Raw genomic sequence first — 26,567 nt, 5'->3', positions numbered from 1 at the left:
AAACCTTGCCCCTCTCACCTTAAACCTATGCCCCCTAGTAATTGACCCCTCTACCCTGGGGAAACGCCTCTGACTATCCACTCTGTCTATGCCCCTCATAATTTTGTATACCTCTATCAGGTCTCCCCTCAACCTCCTTCGTTCCAGTGAGAACAAACCGAGTTTATTCAACCGCTCCTCATAGCTAATGCCCTCCATACCAGGCAACATTCTGGCAAATCTCTTCTGCACCCTCTCGAAAGCCTCCACATCCTTCTGGTAGTGTGGCGACCAGAAGGCCACCTGGGAATGTATTTCGCTATATGCAAGTGAGGGCATTTGTGAGGCAACAGGTGAGGGAATTTCCGCAGCTCCCGGCGCAAGAGATCCAGGACAGAGTGATTTCGGGGGCATGGGTGGGTGATGGTAGGGTGTCAGATAAATATAGGGAAATGAGAGACGAGGGGGAGACGATGGTAGAGGAGCTGAAGGGAAAATGGGAGGAGGAGCTGGGGGAAGAGATTGAGGAGGGGCTGTGGGCAGATGCCCTAAGTAGGGTAAACTCTTCGTCCTCGTGTGCCAGGCTCAGCCTGATACAATTCAAGGTTCTACACAGGGCGCATATGACTGGAGCAAGGCTGAGTAGATCTTTTGGAGTGGAGGATAGGTGCGGGAGATGCGCGGGAAGCCCGGCGAACCACACCCACATGTTTTGGTCATGTCCGGTATTGCATGGGTTCTGGGTGGGTGTGGCAAAAGTGATTTCAAAGGTGGTGGGGGTCCGGGTCGAACCAGGCTGGGGGTTGGCTATATTTGGGGTTGCAGATGAGCCGGGAGTGCAGGAGGCAAGAGAGGCCGATGTTTTGGCCTTTGCGTCCCTAGTAGCCCGGCGAAGGATTCTACTTATGTGGAAAGAAGCTAAGCCCCCGGGTGTGGAGGCCTGGATCAATGACATGGCAGGGTTCATAAAATTGGAGCGGATAAAGTACGCACTAAGAGGTTCGGCTCAAGGGTTCACCAGGCGGTGGCAACCGTTCCTCGACTATCTCGCAGAGCGATAAGGGTAAATAGGAAAGGTAGCAGCAGCAACCCGGGGGGGGAGAGGGCTCATTTGGGTCCTCAGGGGTTTTATGTGTGTGTTTATATATTAGTTATTTATATTAGATGTTTTTTAGTTACTATTTCTGTTGTTTCTTATTTTGTTGTTGGCAGTTGCCGTTAGTTAGCATATTATTTATTTTAAAAAACGATCAATGTATATATTATTACAAAGTTGTAAAATGGGAAAGTTTTGTTTGATCGAAAAACTTTAATAAAATATATTTATTTTTAAAAAGCTTGCTGCCCATTGTGGGTTTTGGAGGGGTGGGGTTTAATGGAGGAGGGGGAGCTAGGGCGACGGTGAAGTTTAGGGAGGGTGTTCAAGAATGTGAAGCTTGACTACCAAAGGCAAAATGAAGACGAGAGATGCACAAGAAGCCAGAGTCAAAGCAATGGAGAATTCAGTGGAGAGTAGCATTTGTGTGGCTGGAGGAGGTTACAAATTGGGGAGGTTAAGATCAGTGAATGATTTGAACAGAAGAATAAGAACTTTAAATTTGATGAGGATTTCAGCAGTATAGACAAGTGATGCTTTGCCATTTTAAGTAGGCTATCTTTGTGACAGAGACGATGTGGAATTGGAAACTCAGTTCAGAGTCAGGGAGGAGTAAGTTAAGGAATATTGGTCCAATAATAATCCAATAAACAGAAGTCAACATGGTTTTATAAAGAAAGATTCTGTCTCGCCAAATTCCTTGGCCGGGATTCTCAGTGTTGACGCCGACGTAAACACCGGAGTGTTTCATGCCGGTGTCAGCGGGCCTCTTGGCCCAGCGATTCTGTTGTCCACAGGGGGCCACCACGGCGCCGGAATGCTCTACACTGCTCGCCCCAGGTCCGCGCCAGCGCCGTGCAACATGGCGGAGCCACACAGCGGGCTGGCAGAGAAGAAGGTAGGCCCCCCCAGATCGCGCGCGCCCGCAGATCGGTGGCCCCCAATCGTGGGCCTGGCCGACGTGGAGGCCCCCCTGGAGCCTGATCCCCCCCCGCCCTCCCCCACCAGGATGGTCACCGCGGCCGCGGGTCCAAGCCCCTGCCGGGTGGAACCAATGATGGAACCACGCCAGCGAAACTCGGTGGGAACTCAGCCGGTCGACCGTGGAGAATCACCGCAGGGGCCTCTTTAGCGGCCCCCGACCGGCAGCGTGTGAACCGCGCAGGGCTGGTGGCGATTCTCTGGTCGCTGGAGAATCGCGTCCGGTGTCGGACCGGCGACGCGGGCCATCTCGGCGTCAACGCCGATTCGCCGAGCCTGCACCGGCCCTTGTCTCCTTCTAGGAAATGACATTCAAAGCAAACTGTGGCAAACAGCATAATGTGCCAAACTTAGACTTCTAATAGGCATTTGACAATGTTCCACCTGAAAGATTATTATTTTAATCTCAGGGCATTAGATATTTCAGGCAAATCATGGAAATAAAAAAAAGACAATGATGAAAGATAGAAAACAATAAAGGCTGGATTTTATGGAAAAGGCAGGAAGGTCGAGGCAGGAAACCTCCTGGCTCCGCAGACTTGCCTCATTTAAAAGGACCCCTGCCTGCCACCATATTATCATTTTGGGGAGTCAGGGTCAGGATGGAGTAGGCCCACCACCTCCAATGGTTTTTCAGAAAGACAACCTCAGTCCTCTGCGACTTCAGCCAAATTGCATTAAAGACTATTAGGCCCTTCATTCCTCATCTCTGCACCCAGCCCCATGCTATATACCCCCATGTGACCTCCATTACCCCTCATATCACCATGCCAACTCCATGCCAGCACCATGGACGTTCATTCTATTCTCCTTCATACCCCCCTCCCCCCCCATTCCCTTTCATAGCCTCCCACCAAGTATCCACTATGGTCAGATCTTAGGAGGCATGTGGAGAGGAAAAACCAAAGCTTCCAATAATCTTAAGAGAACTCAGTCTCAAATATACTTGATACAGAAAATACTCTCATTAATGAAACCTATTCAAATAATTTAAATACCCACAAGTGTTCAATCTGTCAATCATCAACCCAGCAACTTCTATCCTGGGAGAAAAGATACATTGATCACCAACATCTTTAAACCGCCTTGACGTTGGATGCTCAAGGATTACTGAGCTCAGCTTGGAACCATCCAAGTTATCAATCTATATGGCCTACAGTTCTTTAACTTTAATTGGTCTCGTAAAAAACCTGCTTAATCTAACCTCGCACTTGGTAACGTGTGTCTGTGTCCTCTTTTGCTTTTACAAAAAAAATCAAGAAATACTTTCTGTTTGTGTCTATTACAGTCACAGCACATAAACAGTTAAACACTCACTGAATTGGTAAACATGTCCTTTTTTAAAAAAACCTGCAGTCAAAATAGGGGTGGGTAAAAAGGGTCCTATTTCATCACCTGACCTTAACAGGCAGGAGCAAGGGCATATAAAATTTGTTGCAGGCAGTGGTAAAGTAATGGACATAGGTTTCTTTAGCTTTACGGTTAACTCAGTCAATGGTTTTAGAATAGCCAGAGATGAAACTGAAAAAGACATTTGTCTTTGATGCTGAATATGTCCAACCAATGCAGACTAGCTATCAATGAAATCAATAGAGTGTTGAACTACAAAGCAAATACAGTGGCATACAAGATGAAGGCAATCATGGCCAGCCACATCTGGAGTTCTATCTATGTTTCTGGTTCCCAAGGCCTAAGGGATATAGTCAATTATTCACGGCAATGGAGAAGAGACATGAGGCTGTTCTCCGATGTAAAATGGAAGTCTGAAGAAACGTGGACATTTCAACCTGGAAAAGGTATTGAGAGAAAGCCAGAGAAGGGGATTAGACTAAATGGTTCATATGGAGTGCAAAATTGATGGGTCAAACAGCTTGTTTCACTGCTGCAACATTCTGTACTTCAGTTTTAATAGGAATGGTAGATTGTGAGGTGCTCCATGATGTGTGTGATGTGTTACCCGTTCGCATTCGGTATTATGGAATGGGTCACTTTATTAAAGCCCCAACATCTGATTTATTTTGTACAGACATTTAGACATGTTGGATTGACAGGTGGCTCTGTTTATTCAGCAGAGGTATGTCTGAATGTAACCGGTGACTGAAAAAGATTCTACCAGGTCTCATGTTCAGTATGAGTGTTAAATCAGTGGAAAATGCAGCAATATTTTCATTCACATTCAAAATGGGAATATTTCATATTCGCTTTGCAGTTCTGAGCACTTTTCACCCAGAACAGTTCTGCTTTGTCCAAAAATTCATTCTGCAGTTAGAATCAAGTCATTTCACAGGGGCTTTGTAAGGTGCTTCAGGGTTCATTGCCAGCATCTTCCGATTGCTGTGCATCTCCTGTTGGCTGACTGATGTAAGTGGGATAGCTTCCTGTTTGCACTTCTAATAGTATATACTATGTGACCTTGATTTGCCGACATACTGCCAGTGTTTAATGCTGGTTTTTGTCATTAACATTGTTTCTATCATTGCACCCCTTATTATGAGGTTAATTGGCTGTTAGTCACTCTGTAAACATTAACAACACTCATTAGTGCTCAGTGGAAACTCTGTGCTGGTGGTAAGTATACCGAGTACATATTTACAGATGAAAAAAGGCAGTGTTAAATCAGCCCCAAACTCACTGCAGGTTGCAAAATTCAGGCTAAACCTATCTGCATATAGATGGCTACCTCTTTCTACAATTATTTAGTCAATGTTCAGTTAGCAAGTAAATTATAACTATCATTGTTGCTGAGTTTACAAGTGCATGTCAACTGGATCACTGAGCGACAATGGTCAACGTGATTCCCAGTGTGTGCTAAGTTCACTGATCTAAGATGTAACTATAAATGTTACCATGGGACCTAGTACATCTTGGCAAGAGAAGTGGAGGGAGTGGGATGGTGATGAATAAACTAGGATCCCTGCTTCAAATCACTCTCTAGCAAACCTTACCAAGAATAAATGTATATGATTATCAAATGGAATAAAGTTGGGGTTCCACTGTAATTTCTTCTTCAGTCGAATAGTTTGTGGGTACCCACTATCAACAATAGTTCATGTAAAATGGTGACTTTGCTCAAACACTGGAGGTCAACGCACCCCTGTAGAGTAAAACCCTGACATGGCTAAGTGCATTAAAGTATTAGAATTACTCTAATTTGCACATAGGCTTTCTGTTTGTCCATCTTTCGTTAAAACTGTTATAGTGCTTCTGTTTTTGTCTCTTTCTATCTTCAGCAATTTTAGTATCTCACAAATAAGCTAGGCACAAAACAATTTCTAGGCCGGAATTCAAAATTCCATGAGCCCAAATCTACCTTCTTATGAGCTATATATTCACTTGCCTTATTTGGGAACGCTCTTGTTTCTGAGTCAGAGTTTGTGAGTGTTACATGAGAGAGATATCAAGAAATGGGGTCCAGAAATGATATTGAAGATGTCGTAGTCAATTTAGGGGTTAAACCAACTGATGGAAAACTTCCTGCTAGCACAGAGTCAGAGGGATATGCCCACATCTGGCATGAGTTACTTACCCCATTCAGACTTAACTCATTAGTGGGAATACACAGGATGGCCCGGTTCAGCAAGGGTGAGTCACTCGAAATCCATTGTCCTTCAGGACATTCCTGTCTGACCAGCAATTAGCCATTACAGAGTCTGATGGCCTCTTTGTACATCAATGGGAGGTTAGTTGGGGCTGTTTAGCACAGGGCTCAATCGCTGGCTTTGAAAGCAGACCAAGGCAGGCCAGCAGCACAGCTCAATTCCCGTACCAGCCTCCCCGAACAGGCACCGGAATGTGGCGACTAGGGGTTTTTCACAGTAACTTCATTTGAAGCCTACTTGTGACAATAAGAGATTTTCATTTCATCAATAGCATGGCTCTTCTTTTGTGTGAGGGGCTGGGCAGAGCTCAGAGAGAGAGAGAGAAAATCCTGTTTTGAACAGGTACGCGGATAAGACTTTAGAAATCTACCGAGAAGATCATGAAAGTTGCCACCGAGGCAGGCTCCAGAAAAAAGGTTCAGAACAAGTGTCCCAATAGAAGGAAAATTGCTTCCTAAATGCAATTATTGCCTTTGTCTGCCTATGAAAGTGGCATGAGAGCTACATGTCCTGTTACAGTGTTGTGTAATGGGAACTAGTGTGCTATGGTTAAGAAACTACATGTAGTCTGCTATTCTTAGGGTTGAAATATAAAAAGATTAAATATTGTTTTCTTTTGTTTTAATAAAGTTTGTTTATAAAATAATCAAGTCATATTTCTTACATTATCTCTCCTGGAACAAATTGATCTTTCTCCACCATCTTGAAACTTTAAAAAGTTATGGTGGGCTTGGTTCAGTCTCTTAACCACTGTTGAGAGCTGACCAGGTGTCCATAACAGTTGGTGTGAGCTTATAATCTATGCTTATATTGCAGTGCTGTTCTGAGGGGTTTTGGCATTGTTGCAGCTGCCATCCTTTGGCAAGACTCCAAATGAATGTTCCATCTTCTTGGTCTGTTTGGATTCTCCCCTTCGGATGAGATCTGGTCGACTGGGACCCTTTTTCCAATCCCTCCGGAACCAACTTATTTCCCTGATGTCTTTGATGAAGAGTTATCCAGACTCGAAACGTTAGCTCTCTTCTCTCTCCACAGATGCTTTCAGACATGCTGAGATTTTACAGCATTTTCTGTTTTTGTTTCAGATTCCAGCATCCACAGTAACTTCCTTTTAACCCTGACATTGGGATCATTCAGTATTTGGGCTTGCTTCCCAGCGTGACGGAGCAACCTATCAGAATTCAAGTTGTTCACATATGGGCAGCTCCAAATGATCTGGAGCCTGGAAAGATACCAGTGCTCAGGCCAGGGGATGAACATAATTGTGGTGCCCAGAGGGATGTCTAAGACTTGGTCTTCGCCTGGAAAAAACCAGAGCACGACAGACAAACACAGTGAAATTACACAAATGTTCAAATTTGGTGTGATTTTCAGCGAGTCTCCACATTTTCTCCCTAGATTTTCTTTCTAGCAACACAACTGGAGTTATTGAAGTTAACTGACCCATCCCTGATCCTGAATAATTTGGTAGTCAGAAGGATGGTCACTGGTGCACTGGGATTCCAGTTCCACCGAATTACTGCAGCAGAGTAAAATCAAGACATTTCACCCCTGTTTTCATTCTGATTTTTAAATTTTCAATTTTCACCTATTTCCCAGATTTAAAACTGAATTATAATCAGTTTTTTTGCAGTGAATTTGCTGACCATTGCTATTTTCCAAAGTTACATGACTTACAGATTTACTTCTGTGCACATCTTTCATATCCACGGAGATGTGTGGCATCTACCAAAATTTGGTAAATCCCGCTAGCGCCATCGGCGGGAAATCTCACGGAATATTGAACCAGTTCAAGTATTTTTTTACCACATGAATCATGCCATGCTCGTGGTGGCCGCCTCCTGATTGACTCACCCCAGGGCAACTTAATTTTTGCACTGATTGTGGAGTTCCATATAAATGCCTCCCCAAGACTTGTTCCAGATGCATTCGAGGGGATGGCTGCCAGGAAGCCAGCACCATGTTTCTCAGTAGGAGCCCTGTCCAGACTCTTGGATGGTGTGCAGCAGAGGTCAGATGTCCTCTATCCACGGCCGCCTAGATGTCCATCCAGCAAGGTGATACCCCATCCTGCCTGGGTGGCACTGGCAGCCTTAGTCACTCACTGCAGAAGAAGACGGGGCAGCAGTGCTCCAAAAAGATGAATGACCTTTGTCACACGGCCAGCATGAGTCTGCCACCTTCCGTCTCTCACTGAATCCCCTCATACACCCCTCGATACTCCAAGGTCATCTCTTACCCAGCCACCTCGCGGATTGCCTACACCTGTCACAGCGCCCTCTTCCCCACCCCACCAATCCCATGGACTCTCAAGTATCTACTCTGCTCTCAAATCCCCCCTCCCACTCAAATCCCATGCATGCCACACCTCATCACCATCTGTCTCATTGCAGGACAAACTCGAGCACAACAGGCGTGAGTGGGCTCAGCTGCCCTGAGTCATGCATGAGCTCAGATGCCTCATGCCGTTTGAGGAAAAAAGCCCTTGAGTTGAGCGGGAAGGAGTAAGACCGTGCCTGTGTAGGGGGCAAAGTGGGGGCTGCAGAAAAAAGAGAACCCTCAGGAGACACAGTCGTTCTTCAAGCCTCACATGGGTTAACATTGTCCCATTATTTATCCCCCGTGATGCATTAATACCATCTCCCTTCCCTTGCAGGGAAATCAGTTGACCAGTCCGGACCTTCCTCGCACCCCTTGGAGACCATGGACACGAGCAGCTCTGAGGGAGACCGCTCTGACACTGCCATAGCAGAAGTGTCACATCTGTCACCTGCACCCTCCACCTTCGCAGAAACCTATACCTCGGTGGGATTAAGTAGTAGGCAGGCTTCTGGGTCACTCACTGGTGAGCACCTCACAATCAAAGATCCACAGCAGGTGGAGACAGGGAAGCCCCAGACAACCGGCACTTGGAGGAATGCCAGAGCCCACAACGCTGCTGACCCCCTGGCTGATGACGTGCCCCTTGAAACCTGTCATCCCAGAACTGCTCAAACTGCCAAGGCGGAGTTGCAAGCATCAGGAAACAATGACATCTTTCTTCAGAGTGCAAAGCCCACTAGAGGAGTCTGTCCGAGGAGATGGTGCTGTCACTCCTATGTAATTTGCGCTGTGAGGGTGGAGTCCATAGCGGAGACCTTGGTGCACTCCATGGTGAGGGATGCCCTCATGGCTGGGGGCAGGAGCTCCATGGTGCCAGCCTCAACTGCATGGTACAGGCTCTGATGAGAATCCACGATTGTCTGCCAGAGGATGTTAAAGCTTCTGGATCTCATTCCAGCTACTGCTCTATTGCATTGAGGAGCACAGGGGCCTGCGGACACCCAAAGGCAAGAGGAACAGCAGGAGCGCCTCTCAGGGCCCATTCCCCCAACTCCTCCTGGTCCAGCTGGTCCCCTCTGCAATGGCAAGTTGTGGAGAGCGCAGCAGACCACAATTATGCAGGGCATCCTCTGAGGGCTGTACTAGAGGGCATCCCCTGACCACTCCAGGCACCGGAAACGCATCTTCATAAGTCCTATCACCTGCGCGACCATCATGAGACTCATTGTAGCGAGTCTCTGCAAATGGTTGAGGCCTCCGCACTCAGCCACCTCATGAGTGGATACCCCCTGTCCACGAGGAGCCACTCCTCAAGACGCTGCTCTCCCTCAAAGACATCTGGGATAGGCGAGCGCCCCAATATGTAACTGTCAAGGACGCTCCCTGGGAAAGGAGCACACACCTGCTTTATGCACATTGTGCGATCACAAACAAGTTGGACATTGAGGGAGTGGTGTCCTTTGCTGTTAGTGAGTGGTGCCACATGATGCCATGGAGACTACAAGGACATGTGGTTGCAATCTTTCAAACCCTGCACCTGGGGCATGCCAATTAAGCGTGCAGAGCTTATGGCCCTAGTATCCTGGTTTGCCTGGTCCCTGTCAAGTTTATATACATGTGGGCCCATTCAAAAAGGTCATCTATTACCTCTCTTGTGCATTTGTGTGCAGCTGATTGGGAAATGCCACACAGGTCATTGGTACTTTCCTGAAACGAGCCGCTTGCATAAAAGTTCAGAGCGGTAGTAACTGTAAGGGCCACAGTAACTGTAAGGGGGTGTCTTCTCAATCCACCTGGTGCCAGCTCTGCAGGATCTGGCAAAGGTGGTCCACTGCCGCTTGAGACAGATCCAGTTTTCACCGGCACTTAAGCTCCATCACCCCCCCCCCCCCCCACCCCCAGCCGCGACCTTGAATGGGGTGAGTGATCATAGACACCACCATCATGCCTTGCAAAGAGGTACACATTAGTGTTATCTGTATGATGTTAATGCTTGTATGAGCATTGGGGTTCAAAGCTTGGGGCCAACATTTCCAGGTTATTTTGAGTGGGACGACGCTTCCAAAGTGTTAAGAACTTGGCTCCAACTATTTTTGTTGAAACCAATTAACTAAATTTTATAAGCTGAGGGACAAATTAAAAGGGCAGCCCTTAAAGGGATGCTGCCTTAAAAACAAATCGCAAATGAAACTTAAAGCACCAAAATAAAAAATGCTAATTTTCCATAGTTTCATGAGAGTTGAAATATGTCGTTAAAGCCAAAACCCACACAGGAACTGGAACCCTGGATTAAAAGTCTGATCGGGTGAGCTATTCGGGTGCATTGGTGCCCCTGGTGTGGCACAATTCAGTGATCAAGGAAGGGTGAGGTAGCATATCAAGCAGCATGGTAGCATAGTGGTTAGCACTATGGCTACACAGCACCAGGGTCCCAGGTTGGATTCCCGGCTTGGGTCACTGTCTGTGCGGAGTCTGCACATTCTCCCCGTGTCTGTGTGGGTTTGCTCCGGGTGCTCCAGTTTCCTCCTACAAGTCCCGAAAGACGCACTATTAAGTAATTTGGATATTCTGAATTCTCCCTCTGCGGATCCGAACAGGCGCCGGAATGTGACGACTCGGGGCTTTTCACGGTAACTTCATTGCAATGAAGTCTACTTGTGACAATAAAGATTATTATTATTATTGTTATAAATGACTGCCTATTGTGTCAGACGAGGCACAACTGATTTGAATGAAGCCTGCAAGCACATTCCTAGAGAGCTCCCTCATTCTCTCAGGTCACAAGGGATTCAGAGTTGACCGGACTTCTATCAGCCACTGAACCTGAGGATGGGTGATGAAAAGAAGCTGGCAGTTCCCAAGAAGGGCGGGAGGAAAGATCTGAAGAAAAGGTCAGCCGAAGGCAGCAAGCAGAGGAGGTGATCCAAGAAAGATTGTTTCTCCATCTACATCTACAAAGTGATGAAACAGATCCACTCTGACACCGGAATTTCTTCCAAGGCCACGAGCACCATTAACTTGTTCGTCACGGGTAGCACAGTGGTTAGCACTGTTGCTTCACAGCACCAAGGACCTGGGTTCGATTCCCAGCTTGGATCACTGCCTGTGCAGGATCTGCACGTTCTCCCGTGTCTGCGTGGGTTTCTTCCGGGTGTTCCGGTTTCCTCCCACAAGTCCTGAAAGACATGCTTGTTAGGTAATTTGGACATTCTGAATTCTCCCTCTGTATACCCGAATAGGCGCTGGAATGTGGCGATTAGGGGCTTTTCACAGTAACTTCATTGCAGTGTTAATGTAAGCCTACTCGTCACACTGATACAGGTTATTATTAACATCATGTAGCGCATTGCAGCTGAGGCTTCCTGCCTGGCCCATTACAACAAGCGGCACACCATCAGCCCCTAGGAGATCCAGACCGTCGTGCACCTGCTGCCCCTGGGAAACTGGCCAAGTACGTCATGTTGGAGGGTAAAAGGCGGTGACCAAGTACACCAGCTCCAAGTAAAACTGTACTGTGTACTGAAAAACACACAGCCAACCACCTCACCACTAATGCCTGATTATTATACTTTCCTGACAAGTGGTTTTGAACTTCTATGCAGCTTAACCGCTTTGTCCTCACAACGCTGCTTGAGTGTGGGGTTAAACTCACACTGCAGTCGTGTTTCCCCCCACCTTCCCCAATGAAAGAATATTCATGCCTCATGCGGCAGAGATCCAACCCATTCCTGAATCCCTCACTCTGCCCTTGCAGCCTAGCCTCTCATGGAACCCCACCCAAGAACCTCACAGTTCCCCCCTCCAACCCACCCCAGTGCTGTCTCTCTGAATTCTTCCTCCCACCCGCTTTCCAGCTGCCACAATGAAAGGGCACTTCTTCACCGGCGATTAGAACACAGACCCAGCAAAAAGGACACGGGAAGCCAGCATGCCAGCCTTTAAAGCATGGGCTGCCCTGACATGGAGGGTAGGTATGGCCAGCAAGTGACCCCTGCCCCCAAGTGATACTGAAACCCACCCCCGGCCCAGAGTTGAACTTATCTGTGTTCCCCATGTAGTCCCCAGTGCCTGCTGAACTTTCAACACCCTGAATGGTGATGGCTGCCTGAGCGTTCACCTCTGAAATCCCCCTTGGAGGTGATGCCACCAGGTTTAGGTTTATGTAAAGCTGTTGGAAATGGCACGCCTGCGCCCAAGAAACATTCAGTGAGCACGGAAGTCCCAAATTGAGTGCTCGCTAATCACATGCTGATGTATTAAAATGAGGTTCCCGTGTTCCCATGGTGTATTACACGTTACTCTATCAGCAATGGGGAGAGGGGGGTTGGAAATCGCAATATCACCGGAGAGATTCACCAATTCAGCACACGGCAAGTGCCAGCTCAAAATCGGCAACAATAACTGTTACTAATTGTCGACAGTATTTTCCCCCATTCCTAACTTGAACAGCATAAAGATTGTTCCAACAAATGCAACAAAATGGCTTCCCTTTTTTTTTAAAGTAAATCACTTTTTAAAAAAAAGAAATTAAATAAATGCATAAACATTTTTGCTGAATTTCATCTTTAAATATGTAACATTTATTTTTCCACTATCTTTAATTTTGACATGATTTTTAAAATCCCCAGGAATAGCTGTTTTGACCTTTTATACATTTGCATTAAGATACTGCACCTTTCCCTTGACTTTAGGGACACAACATTTTTGCCAACCTTTCATCCAAGGACTACAGCAATTTGATGCAGCTATTGAAACAAGCCATCCTGTCCACTGACCTCATGCTTCATTTTGAGTAAGTGTTTCTATTACGGGGAAAAAAACACATTCCAGATAATGTTCTTGTTGTTAATGTTATAAATGCAATATTGTTTAATAAATCGACTATTTTGCCAATTTGTTAGCCAGTTATATGTCTATTTTATAAGCCCTATTTCAGGATTTGAACCCATTAATGTGTTGGGTGTTCTGGATCACATACAGGTCACCAACACTTGAAGTAGTGCAACACTATTTTATTAAAAGGTTAACTATTTAAACATACTTGAACTGTGGGTAAATACGATACCAGCTTTAACTAAAGACCTTTGCCTTGTCCTAACCAGTTGATGTACTCAGCACATGGTGAATGTCTGTGTTGCAGGCTGTGAGCTCTGTGCTCCTAGCTAGCTGCTACTCGAATGAGCGGGAACTCTGATGTCCCCTGTCTTTATAGTGCATGTGCTCTCACTGGTGATTGGCTGCGGTGTTGTTTATGTTGATTGGTCCCACTGTGTGTCCATCAGTGTGTGTCTGCACCATGATATACTGGTGTATAGTATGACACCCATTAGATAGGTGAACACGGCAATAGATACATGCTGCCCCATTCAAAGCAAATCGTTTGTATGGGATCTTAAATGGAGGCGTTGCCTATGCAGATGTAGAAGATTCCCTGCCACAATACAAAAAAGAGCCGGGAATTCTAGTGTCACTCATGAAATGCTCAATCCATTATTTATCCCTCTGCATCATAAACAGACTAGTTACCATGGGCGCGATTCTCCGACCCCCCCCCCCACCGGGTCGGAGAATCGCCGGGGGCTGGCGTGAATCCCGGCCCCGCCATGTCCCGAATTCTCCGCCACCAGAGATTCGGCAGGGGGGCGGGAATCATGGCGGGGGGCGGGAATCCCGCCGCGCCGGTCCCACCCCTGGCGATTCACCGGCCCGCGATGGGCTGAAGTCCCGCCGCTGTCAACCCTCTCCCGCCAGCGTGCATTAAACCACCTTTTGAACGGCGGGACAAGGCGGCGCGGGCAGGCTCCGTCCGGGGGAGGCGCGGGGCGATCTGGCCCCGGGGGGTACCCCCACGGTGTCCTGGCCCGCGATCAGGGCCCACCGATCCGCGGGCGGGCCTGTGCCGTGGGGGCACTCTTTTTCTTCCGCCTTCGCCATGGTCTTCACTATGGCAGAGGCGGAAGAGACCCCCTCCCCTGCGCAAGCGCGGGGATGCGTCAGCAGCCGCTGACGCTCCCGCGCATGCGTCGTCCGGTGAAGACCTTTCGGCCCCGGCTGGCGTGGCGCCAAAGGCCTTTCCCGCCAACCGGCAGAGGGGAAACCACTCCAGCGCGGGCCTAGCCCCTCAAGGTGAGGGCTTGGCCCGTCTCCGCACCTTTGTGGCGGCTCGACACCGGAGTGGTTCCCGCCACTCCATTACGCCGGAACCCCCCGCCCCGCCGGGTAGGGGAGAATCCCGCCCCATGTTTCTCTACATAACAACAATGATTGATTTTCAAAAATAATCCACTGGCTATAAAGTAGTTTGAGATGTGATATCAGCACAAATTCTTTCTTCCTTCTTTGTATGTGAATCGTGATATCTTGCACATGTTCAAAATATGCCTGTCCAAAAACTCATGCGAACTGCTGAGCAGTACAGTGGCACAGTGGTTAGCACCGCTGCCTCACAGCGCCAGGGACCTGGGTTCAATTCCAGCCTTGGGTGACTGCCTGAGTGGAGTTTGCGCTTTCTCCCCGTATCTGCGTGAGTTTCCTCAGGGTGCTCCAGTTTCCTTCCACAGTCCAAAGATGTGCAAGTTAGGTGGTTTATCCAGGCTAAATTGCCCCTTAGTGTCTAGGGGTGTGCAGGTTAGGTTACGGCGTTCGAGCGGGCTGGATGTGGGGGTGGACATGGGTGTAGTTCACTTTCAGAGGGTCAGTGTGGACTCGATGGGCTAAATTGCCTCCTGCACTGTAGGGATTCTATGATTCTAAATCATTCAGAGCTATGCCCAGTACCTGTTACCATGCACATACTCCCAGGAAGAATTTAAGTATGCCAAGGTGATTTGCTCTACAGAGTTTCCTCCTCCAGCTACATTTAGCAGTTATTTGAAAGCTAAGCATTCATTGAATTAAAGGTCCTGAGGAGATTAACAAGTTATTTGGCCAAGTTTATTGCTGCACTGTGAATGAACTTTATCAGATGTACTAATTGTAATACTGTAGGCTGGTACAATCTTGTCTGTATTACTGGCCATTTGTATTTTTAGTATGTTAAAGTAAGCATTTTAAAACCGGTTTCATTTAATCAAATAATTAGCAGATTGCTCATATATCAACATTTATGGCTGACTGAAGCTAATTAGATGCCAGCAGTTATATGGCACACTCGGTTGTTGGTTTGTTGGAATGTGCTAATTTCCCTTAGTGTAGTAAATCAACCGTGTGCAGAATTGTAATGCTACATTGCTGCTCAATACAGATACAGTGAAGTATTTCCATTTCTCATTTAAATGCAGGCAGCGCACAAAGTTCTTTAAGTTTGCAATGTCTGAGGAATATAACTGGCATCTTGAGAAGCACAGGGAAACGTTGAGGTAACCCAGGATTCTAAAAATGTTTTGTTTGTAAGAGTTTGTGATTGCAATACTTCTATTTAATTTAATTTTCAATCAACTAGACAACGTGTCAAAGAGGAACAATGAGCGGGATTCTCCGACCCCCCCACCGGTCGGAGAATCGCCGGGGGGCTGCGTGAATCCCGCCCCCGCCGGCCGCCGGAATCTCTGGCACTGGAGATTCGGCGGGGCGGGAATTGCGGTGCGCAGGTCGGCGGGCGCCCCCCGCCGATTCTCCGGCCCGCCTTGGGCCGAAGTCCCGCTGCTTCTATGCCAGTCCCGCCAGCGTAAATTGAACCAGGTCCCTTACCGGCGGGACCTTGCAGCGCGGGCGTGCTCCGGGGTCCTGGGGGGGGCGCGGGGCGATCTGGCCCCGGGGGGTGCCCCCACGGTGACCTGGCCCGCGATCAGGGCACACCGATCCGCAGGCGGGCCTGTGCCGTGGGGGCACTCTTTTCCTACGTGCCGACCATCAGCCTCTGCCATGGCAGGCGCGTAGGTGAAACCCCCCCCCCTTGCGCATGTGCGGGGATGACGTCAGCAGCCGCTGACGCTCCCGCACATGCGCCGGCCGGCGGAGTCCCTTCGGCCCCGGCTGGCATGGCGCCAAAGGCCTTCCACGCTAGCCAACAGGGCGCCAACCACTCCAGGGCGAGCCTAGCCCCTAAAGGTGCGGGCCTCGCCCCTAAAGGTGCGGAGTATTCCGCACCTTTGGGGCGGCCCGACGCCGGAATGGTTCACGCCACTCCGTCCCGCCGGAACCCCCCGCCGCGCCGGGTAGGGGAGAATCCCGCCCAAGGTGTGGGCCTAGCCCCTCCTCCGCACCTTTGGGCCGGCCCGACGCCGGAGTTGTTCACGCCACTCCGTCCTCTGGGTAGGGGAGAATCCCGCCCACTATCTTGTTTGTTTTGCTGTATGAAAGTTATTATATAAATGTAAGGTGTTCAATTTTGTCTTTGACTGCTTTACTTAGGTTGGATTTCCAAAGAACCTTGACATATCTTTAAAATACCTAATTTTTAAGCATCTCCCTCTACTTATTTAACTCAATTTATAGCTAATGAAAGCAGAAACTGATGCCAGGGACAATTCCAGGGGCAGTGCTGGTTCTCTGATGCCTTTTCGAAGAGCCAAATAATATATGTAATTCTGGATAATAAATGCTGAGTGGTTAGTTGACTGGAAGGTTGATGGAGAGGCAGAGGAAAGACCATAGCAAAGTCTAGTGTTGTCCTCACCTGGCAGGTGCCACGGTGTTATTTAACTGCATGTGAATCATGATTCTGTGTTGCTTGTGTGCTGTAATGTCAGTCACTGGATGGGATTTTTGACGAGTAGACCAGCAATCAAACCTGGGTCTTAATCTGTGTCTGTTGGTGCCACATCAAGTGATGCATTTGCTGGCAAGGGCATCCATGAGGATAGAGGGTGGAATCTTACAATATTTTTTCAAAATGTTGGTTCCGATGAGCAAATCCCACCGGCACCAACGGTGGGAAAACTCACAGTATATTCAGCCTCTTTAACAAAATTTATTTTTTTCCCATGAGCTCATTGCGGCTTGGCTCTGATATGCTCACCCCGGGAAAATGTAACCTCTGTAATCGGTGGGGCACTTCTTTTTAATGCCACCCACGTCCAGTCGGGGGGTGGCTGCCAGGAAGACAGCACCACGTTTCATGGAGAGAGCCCTCAGCAAACTTCTCGATCTGGTTGAGCAGAGACGGGAAGCCCTCTACCTACGATTGGGCAGATGTCCAGCCAGCAAATTCACCAACTCCACCTGGGAGGCTGTAGCCGCAGTTGTGAGCGCTAGCTCACTCCAAAAGGGGCGGGGCTGCAGTGGCATAAGAAGGTGAATGTCTTCCTTCGTGCAGCCAGGGTAAGTCTGCCTTATATCCCCTTCAATACCCTTTAACCCAGCCCTCACACCTCCACGGTAATGTCACTCCCACGCACCTCACGGGGTCACAGCACTTGTCATATCCCCCCCCCCGCCCCATAATTAGGGGCAGCATGGTAACACAGTGGTCAGCACTGTTGATTCACAGTGCCAGAGTACCAGGTTCGATTCCCGGCTTGGGTCACTGTCTGTGTGGAGTCTGCACGTCCTCCCTGTGTCTGTGTGTGTTTCCTCCGGGTGCTCCGGTTTCCTCCCACACGTCCGGAAAGACATGCTGTTAGGTGAATTGGACATTCTGAATTCTCCCTTTGTGTACCCGAATATGCGCCGGAATGTGGCAACTAGGGGCTTTTCACAGTAACTTCATTGCAGTGTTAATGTAAGCCTACTTGTGACAGTAAAGATTATTATTATATAAACATGTGCTCATCCCAAACTCTGCTGCCCGCATCTAAATTCACTTCAACTCTTGTTCACCATAACCCTAGTACATGCTGACATTCACTGGCTCCCTGTCCAATCACACCTCCATTATAAATTTTAATCCCATCCTGGTTTTTAAGCCTCCTTCACTTTATTCCTCCCTAAGCATGTCAGACGTCATCCCTATCTAATGTGGTCAAACTCCCACTTATCCGCTTTCGATCTGTATCATAGCAGGAAAAACTAGAACACAACAGGCGCCAATAGCACAACCGGTTGGAGTAATGCCAAAACTCAAGACCCTAGCCCCATTTCATGAACGAGCCATTGAGCTTGATACTGTTCTGCCTCGATGTGAGCAACATGGTAGCATAGTGGTTAGCACAGTTGCTTCATACCTCCAGGGTCCCAGGTTCGATTCCCGGCTTGGGTCACTGTCTGTGTAGAGTCTGCACGTTCTCCCTGTGTCTGCGTGGATTTCCTCTGGGTGCTCCGGATTCCTCCCACAGTCCAAAGATGTGCAGGTTAGGTGGATTGGCCATACTAAATTGCCCTTAGTGTCCAAAAAGGTTGGGTGGGGTTACTGTGTTATGGGGATAGGGTGAAGGTGTGGGCTTGGGTAGGGTGCTCTCTCCAAGGGCCGGTGCAGACTAGATGGGCCGAATGGCCTTCTGCACTGTTAATTCTATGATTCTGTGATAAGCTGGACCACTCTTGTGCAGAGGGTGAGGTCAGGGCCAAAGACACAAGTGAGAACCCTCAACACATCCAACCATGGCAAATGGCCTCACGTGAGTGACCTTTCTCATATCAGTGTTCTCCTGTCCCGCACTAATACATCTGTCCATTGCACGGGTCAATCAGCAAACGCTCCCAGACCATTCTTATGGCCCCTGGACACCTCAGATCTGAGCAGCTCCAAGGCAGACATCGAGTAGACCAGCATTGAAGGGTCATCACACCTGTCACCTGCACCTTCCACCAGCACAGATACTCATCCCTCAGTAGATTATGTAGTAGGCAGGCTTTTGGCTCACTAACTGGTGAGCACCTCACACCTGATGATCCACAGCAGGTGGAGGCAGGGAGGTCACAGAGATTAGGCACTCTGAGGGATGCCAGAGCCAGGATTTTGCTGAGCCCCTCGCCGACGACATGCCCCTGGGTCTGGAACTGCAACGGCAGAGTTGCGAGTATTAGGTAGGGATGATATCATCCCTCCTCGGACTGCAAAGCTGACTGGAGCGACATTTTGTTCTGTCCGAGGAGATGGCGCCATCAGTCCAACAAATGAGACCAACACTGCAAAAGTGGCATCTGCAGTGGAGACCTTGGTGCAGGATGTGCAATCTATGGCGGAGGATTCCGTCCATGGTTCAGCTTATGACCTCCATGGCTGAGGACATGAGCTCCATGGTGTAGGGCTTCAACAGCATAGTGCAGGCACTGGTGGGAATCCACAAGTGTTAGCGCCAGATGAAGTCAAGGCTTCTGGATCTCACTCCAACTGCCCTCTATCGCATGGAAGAGGCAAGGGGCCCCCGGAACCCAAAGGGAAGAGGATTGTCAGGAGTTCAGCCTGGGGCCTTCCACCCAGGAAACCCTGGGTGTGTCCAATCCATCTGACACCCCCTCCCTGTGAGCGACACACCTCTAACCTTGCACACCGAGGAGGGCAGCAGTGCAACACCTATGCTCAAAAGCAGTCCGCGACCCCCCAGGGGTGCCTGCCAAGGTCATCTCAGGCAACAGGAGGTAGAAGACAGCAGGCTGCCTCAATCTCAGCTGTGATTCCTGGGCATACACCTGGACGTAGTGGGAGGATGAGGAAGACTAAGAAATATTAGACAATACGTGCCTTCACCTCGGCACTATTAGAGAAAAATCACCATTGTGATAACTAGTTGCATTAAAATCACTTTGATCACCCATAAAGAGCCTCCACGCTGCCATGTCATGGCGTCGTGCTCCACAAACTCCTGTGCAAAATCGACACTTCACCTCTGTGCAGTGTGAGAATGGCAGCACAAAGTCTCTCCCACACTCACAACGCAGAAATGCCGCATTGTTCCTGGCGCAGGCCCCCAGATCCCCAACCCGTATCCTTGATACCATCAGCTGAAAACGTCCTGCGCCCAATGGGGGTCCTAGCCATCTCCTGAGGTCATTCCTCCTCCTCTTCCCACTCCGCTAATTGCCCACCTCAACATCCTCCTCATCTGAGGAAATGCAATGCTCCTCCTGGTCCATTTGCTCTCTATGCTGCAGTGCCAGGTTGTGCAATGCTTAACAGACGAGTATGATGTGGAACATCCTCTGGGGGGCTGTGTTGGAGAGCACCTGTTCTGGCAGCGGAACTGCATTTTGAGCAGTCCAATCACCTGCCCAAGCAGTGCACGTGTTGAAGCATGAGTCTCGTTGTAGTGAGCCATGTTTATGGCCTCCGCACTGGCATCATCAGCCATCTCCTTAATAGGTACTCCCTGTCCTCGAGGAGCCATCCCTCCAGGCGCTGTTCTCCCTCAAAACTGGCTGGGATCTACGAGCGGCCAAAGTTGTAACTATCATGGAGGCTCCTTGAGAAACGGACAGCCACCTGCATGATGCATATTGAGTGGTAACAGGCGAGTTGGACATTGAGGGAACCCTTGCTGTTCTGAAATGGCACCCCATGCCATCATGGGGAATGCAGAGTCACATGGGTGCAGGTGATGACACCCTGCACCTGGGGTGAGGCCCAAGGCCCTGGCATCTTGGCCCACCTGGTCCATGTCCAAGTTGTGTACATGTGGGCTCTCGCAATTAGCACATCTGCAACCTCCCTTATGCACTTGTGTGTTGCTGACTGGGATATGCTGCACAGGTCACCCATACAGCACTGAAACGACTGGCCTGGAAGTTCACAGCAGTAACTTTCAGGGTCGCAGGCAATAGGTGACCTCCCTGTCCATGTGGTGCCAACTCTTGCATCAAATGGCACAGGTGTTCCACAGGATGGTGACATCTTCTGGCATTGGACCCCTGACATCTGGAGGTAGGAAGTTCTGCGTCGGAATGCACATGGCTGGCAGTGTCTCCTCTGAGGCTCAATTAGCTGTGTCCCTGCTTCCGGAAGATCAACAGGCCCTGACTCCCCTTCCTCTGTAGGGCGCTGGTGCTGGCCTCGTGCAGCGATAGGTCAATGTTGTTGCTGCTGGTCAATTGCAATCAAAAGAATTGCCAGCTCAACTGGCTCCATGATTCTCCAGAATCAAATCCTGAAAGGAAGAGAACATTAAAGTGAGCAATGAGGAGTCCTGACCCTCGGCCCTCTCAGAATCTTGGACATCCACCCATGCGCATCCCCTTATGTAAGCGCCTTTCCACTGAATACCCTTCCCTGTACACAATAGCCACATCCCCACAGTTAGCCCTCTCAACTCAACCTGAACGAAGCACTTTGGCCTTCAAGAGCCTCAGCAGTCTGTGTGCCTTCCCCATGGGTGAGGAGTGAAGGCAGTTGAGTGCATTCAATGCACCTACATTCTAACCTCAAGGAGGAATAAGATACTGCTCTGCAACATCCTTTGAACGGGTTGACTAATGAGGGAATTTACCATAATGCCTTGTATTTGGGGCCACCATCTGTTTTGTAGATGTGAATATGAGCCTTGGAGTAAATGCTTGGGTTAAAAATTGGCGCAATTGACTCATCTAGGAAAGGTTAGGGACCTGATTAGACAACTAGCTTCACCTTGTGACAGGCGAGGCACATCTGATGCATGCGAAGACTGAAATTTGCATGTCAACTTCATCTTAAGAGGGCACCCACATTTCCACAGATTGCATGGGCTGTGGATTAAATGAGCCTTCCAACTTGAACAGCCAGCCACCTAGACACTAATCCCTGACAGCCAGGCATCCATAACCAGTGGCCTTGAACTTCCATATAGCTCATGCCCTCTGGCTTCAAGGTGCTACCTGAGTGTGGGGTTTCATTCTCACTGCACCAGTCCTCTTCAGGCCACATGAGGCTGGAAACCACTCTTTTTCAGAGTTCCCCACTCTGTCCATGCAGTCTGGTATCTAATGGGGCCTAACCTAACGATCTCTCAGTCAATCCCTGTGCTGAGCCTGTGGATTCATCTCCTCCCACTCACTTTCCAGCTGCCACTCTGGAAGGGCAAACACTCAGCGGTTATATCACAAGTCCAGTGAGGAGGACATGGGAAGCGCTGCCTGCATACCAGCCGCCAGACCCATTTAACCCTAGAGGTTCACAGCAATGAAGGGCTACTAAGGCCTGCAACCCGCCCCCCAGCCCACGTTGAACGTATCTAGGTTCCTTGCATATTCTCCGGTGCCCGCTCTGCAACTGACACCTTGGAGAGTGATGGCAACCTCAGCGCTCACCCCTGATATTCCCTCCGAAGGTAAGGTCTCTAGTTTCTCGTTTTCAGCTATCCACAATCACGCCGGGGATCAATGAATACTGGGAGGGCTCGCTAATGATATGCTACTGCATTTAATTCAGGTTCCTGACCTTGCGTGGCAGATTTCTTGTTATGCCACTAGCGAGGGACCTGGAAAATTGGAAAACGCTATCTCGCCAGCAAGAATCGCGTTTCCCCATTCTCACCGTATTTTCCGCATGCGTCGCCATTTCTGCTGACGGTTAATGCGGGCTCAAAATTCCACACGTTGAATCCAATATTCCACTTTCTGTAAGAATTTAATTAAATTGTAACTTGTGGATCGGATAAACATCAGACCTGGTTCAGGTACTTTCTGTCTCAAGTTGATGTACGAATATCTAACCTTAGTCTAGTTTTGGGCATGTAGAATTTGAAGCAATGAACCCATTAAAAAAAACTAATTTCAGCACACCTGCTCAATCATATCATGTTTCTCATGCAGCTATATGACCATTTTTAATTTGGTCTTTGTACATCATACTCATCTCCAGCCTGATAACCCATATGAATAACTTATTAAATGCCTTTGGTTGAACAAGTAAAATTGGTGAATATATGCATAGTTGGCTGGTGAAATGCAGGGAATGCTGTTTCCTGCATTTGCTACCAGTATTACTGACTCATTATTAGTTCCAGGAGTTTATGTCACAATAATGAGTTCCTTATGTGCAAGTAACATTTTTTTTCATTCATAAATTTAGAGTACCAAATTCATTTTTTCCAATTAAGGGGCAATTTAGCGTGGCCAATCCACCTACCCTGCACATCTTTGGGTTGGGGGGGTGAAACCCACGCAAGCACGGGGAGAATGTGCAAGTTCCACACGGACAGTGACCCAGAGCCGGGATGGAACCTGGAACCTCGGCGCCGTGAAACTGCAGTGCTACCACTGCGCCACCGTGCTGCCCTATTTGCAAGTAACATAATGAAAAATAAGCATCCATCGTTCTCAAATAATTCAGCTTTGCGGTTCTGCTGACATTACTAATCTATTTGGGTTTCACGTTGAGGGCGGTTGCTAACATTGGGACCACTCAAGTACTTTTATAGTGACAGCTTCCTACCGATTATTCCATACCTGTTCTCCATGGAGCACTGAAGCTTTCTTTAAAAGAAATTAAAAATAGTTTCCTCCGGGTGCTCCAGTTTCCTCCCACAAGTCCCGAAAGACGTTCTTGTTAGGTGAATTGGACATTCTGAATTCTCCCTCAGTGTACCCAAATAGGCGCCATAGTGTGACAACTAGGGGCTTTTCACAATAACTTAATTGCAGTGTTAATGTATGCCTACTTGTGACACTAATAAAGATTATTATTATATCTTGGCCAACATTTCCAGCAAAATGATACAAAGCATTGTAGGCATGCAGTTGACTGCCTTGCCATATAGAACATACAGTGCAGAAGGAGGCCATTCGGCCCATCGAGTCTGCACCGACCCACTTAAGCCCTCAGTTCCACCCTATCCCCCTAACCCAATAACCCCTCCTAACCTTTTTGGACACTAAGGGCAATTTATCATGGCCAATCCACCTAACCTGCACGTCTTTGGACTGTGGGCGGAAACCGGAGCACCCGGAGGAAACCCACGCAGACACGGGGAGAACCTGCAGACTCCGCTCAGACAGTGACCCAGCAGGGAATCGAACCTGGGACCCTGCCGCTGTCAAGCCACAGTGCTAACCACTATGTTACTGTGCTGCTTTTTCTTTTGCCCTGCTCCTCCAATTCACTCAGCCAAACTATATATCCAATAGGCGCTTAATTCTGTCATGAGGGTCCTTTAACAGTCGTTTTTTTGGAAGGAAAATATAATTGGAAAATCAACAGGAGAGGCAAAAGTTCAATAGAAAGAAGAAAATAAATGATAAAGTATTTAAAGTGTTGTTGTGATGATCAAGCTCAAATTGTTTCAGCATTTCTTACAGGCGCATTCAATTTCATTTGACATGAATAGCAATGAAGTGACGACTGTATTTTATTTTGACAACATCAGATCTATGCTGATGACAGCCTGTGATTTAGGAGCGGTAACAAAGCCTTGGGAGATCTCTAAACAGGTGAGTACCAGCAGCTCTCGCCCATCATGACCTGATATAAGAAACCCACTAAAACTTGCAGTATTAATAGATTTAAAGTCCATTTATTCACAGTTTTCATTTTATATTCAGCAGTCCTCCTGTTGCTTTGAAGTAGATTCAGAATATCAGATATTTTTGTCATTAATAACAGAACAAATTTGGACACCAAGGCCCAAGAAAAGTGACATGCACAAATTCTGGAAGGAAATTGTTGCATTTGAGCATGGAGCAAACACAGGTTTAGTTTAGATCTGATTCTATACTTTTTGAAGTATAACATCAATTATTGTGCTACAAGTTTTTTAGTCCTAGTGCAAAAGCTAATACGCTACAGGTAAGTTTTTCTCATGCTCCAGATACAAATGTTCTCTCATAAAATGATCTCTTTAAATGTGGTATAGTTGCGATGGAAATCTACATTTTTATTCGTACCACTAAATACTATTTAGCACCCGCTTTAAAAGGGACCATTGCCAAAATTTTCCCTTTCCTCCCGTGCTTTGATTGTGCACTGACCGATGCCTGATGTTCGCAAAACCAAGGAAAAAAATGTTCAGAAAGGCTGTTGTCCTCAATAAAGCAAATCTCCAGGCATGCACACTATCTATTTGCTTTTAGAATGTGTACGCTCATCATGCTATCGTCTAAAGTATCCAAGGAACAAATGAATGACCATGACATAGATGAACTGGAAACAAAACTTATCTTTTAATTCTACTGCCAAAATTTTCCAACCCTGCCAGAGTGTGTTTTCCCACGACAGATGCGGTGATCCATTTAAATCCCCATTGATTTTGGTGGGACTGGAAGATCCCGCCAACAGGAGGAGCTAGAAAATCCTGCCCTTTTAATTTCCAGCTGAACATAAAGGCAACTAATGCAAATTAAAATACTAAATCGGACTGCGATGAAAGTGAAAGGTTTTCATTCAACCATAAAAAATGTACTCTTATTGCCATAATAGCATGCTCATTAACCACAATGGAGCATTTCCTCTTCCTAGACTGCCAAAGGTTGGATATACATCCTGAGTTCTTCCAAGAACCATCCCTAATACGCTCATGATATTTCAAGATTCACATAGTGCCCGTGGCATGAGCAATAAGCACCCACTCAATATCATGATATGGACATCAAGTACAGAAAATGTCCTAAGTTAATTACTGCACCCAGTAAATTAGATCAGGGAAAGTAATTGCTCTTTGAGTTATTGCACCTAATCTCATTTGGGATGGCAGAAAAATGATTTATTCTTTTCGTGAATTATGAAGCAATCTGTCTAACTATACTGGAACCTATTTACATATGCAATATTGCCCAGTCCTATTTACATGATGAGCGATTTCTATGCCATAAAGTATATGGATTTTCTAATGTTGTTTCTTTAAAGGGAAATGATCATTGTTACTAAAAAGCATGAAGAATCATGCCTCAATTTCATCATGAGGATGATACATACGAGTAACATTTTTGTATGGCATTTTTGCAACAGGGAGTTTCATAAATTACAATATTTTGTGGTATATCTGACAAACAGGTAAAGATTTACATGCCTAATCATGGAACAAGGGATTAGGAGCATGAGTAGACCATTCAAATCCTCCTGCCTGCTTTGCCATTCTTCTACCTCAACAGCATTTTCCTGCACCATCCCCAAATCCCTTGATGCCTTTAATATATAGAAATCTATTGATTTCTGTTTTGGAAATGCTCAATGATCATAGACCATACAGTGCGGAAGGAGGCCATTCGGCCCATCGAGTCTGCACCAACCCACTTAAGCCACCCTATCCCTGTAACCCAATAACTCCTCCTAACCTTTTTTTAGACACTAAGGGCAATTTATCATGCAAATCCACTTAACCTGCACGTCTTTGGACTGTAGGAGGAAACCGGAGCACCCGGAGGAAACCCACGCATGGGGAGAACGTGCAGACTCCGCACAGACAGTGACCCAGCGGGGAATCGAACCTGGGACCCTGGCGCTGTGAAGCCACAGTGCTAGCCATTTGTGCTACCGTGCTGCCCCACTGAGTCTTATCATAAAGCACGTTGATGTTATCTGCAAAGGTATCCCAAGTTGGAACACCGGTTTGTTGGGGTGTTTAGTTTTACTTTGTTTTGATGTGAGGAGACAAGTGAGAATAAATAGCCCAGTTGTCATGTAACTATTATTAAAGACTATTTATTAAAGTAAACAGAAGACAAATACACACAAACAGGACTACCCTACTCTCATGCAATTAAGTTGTATGAATTACTAAACCAACACAGTTTATATAAAATGTATCTCTTGTTCCAAAATGCAAATCCGATACCTGAACTCTTGTTTCCCAAACCAACATTCAAGT

The 26,567-nt window shown here is 47.6% G+C and overlaps 1 protein-coding gene across 5 annotated transcripts in view; it reads left to right on the top strand.

Annotated features, from left to right (window-relative positions):
• Positions 1 to 26,567, top strand: part of pde11al (phosphodiesterase 11a, like) — a 476,822-nt gene that overhangs the window by 417,824 nt on the left and 32,431 nt on the right. For 4 of the 5 annotated variants that reach the window (XM_072509448.1, XM_072509447.1, XM_072509450.1 and 1 more), the window contains 3 exons: positions 12,669 to 12,769; positions 15,258 to 15,335; positions 24,132 to 24,195. In XM_072509448.1, the coding sequence (XP_072365549.1) occupies positions 12,669 to 12,769; positions 15,258 to 15,335; positions 24,132 to 24,195 (243 nt within the window). The remainder of the gene's footprint in view (positions 1 to 12,668; positions 12,770 to 15,257; positions 15,336 to 24,131; positions 24,196 to 26,567) is intronic. The other variant, XM_072509449.1, reaches the window with a different exon arrangement.

The sequence above is a fragment of the Scyliorhinus torazame genome, chromosome 6 (genome assembly GCF_047496885.1).
Source record: "Scyliorhinus torazame isolate Kashiwa2021f chromosome 6, sScyTor2.1, whole genome shotgun sequence".
NCBI classification, from domain to species: Eukaryota; Metazoa; Chordata; class Chondrichthyes; order Carcharhiniformes; family Scyliorhinidae; genus Scyliorhinus; species Scyliorhinus torazame.
This window is presented reverse-complemented; position numbering and strand designations above follow the sequence as displayed.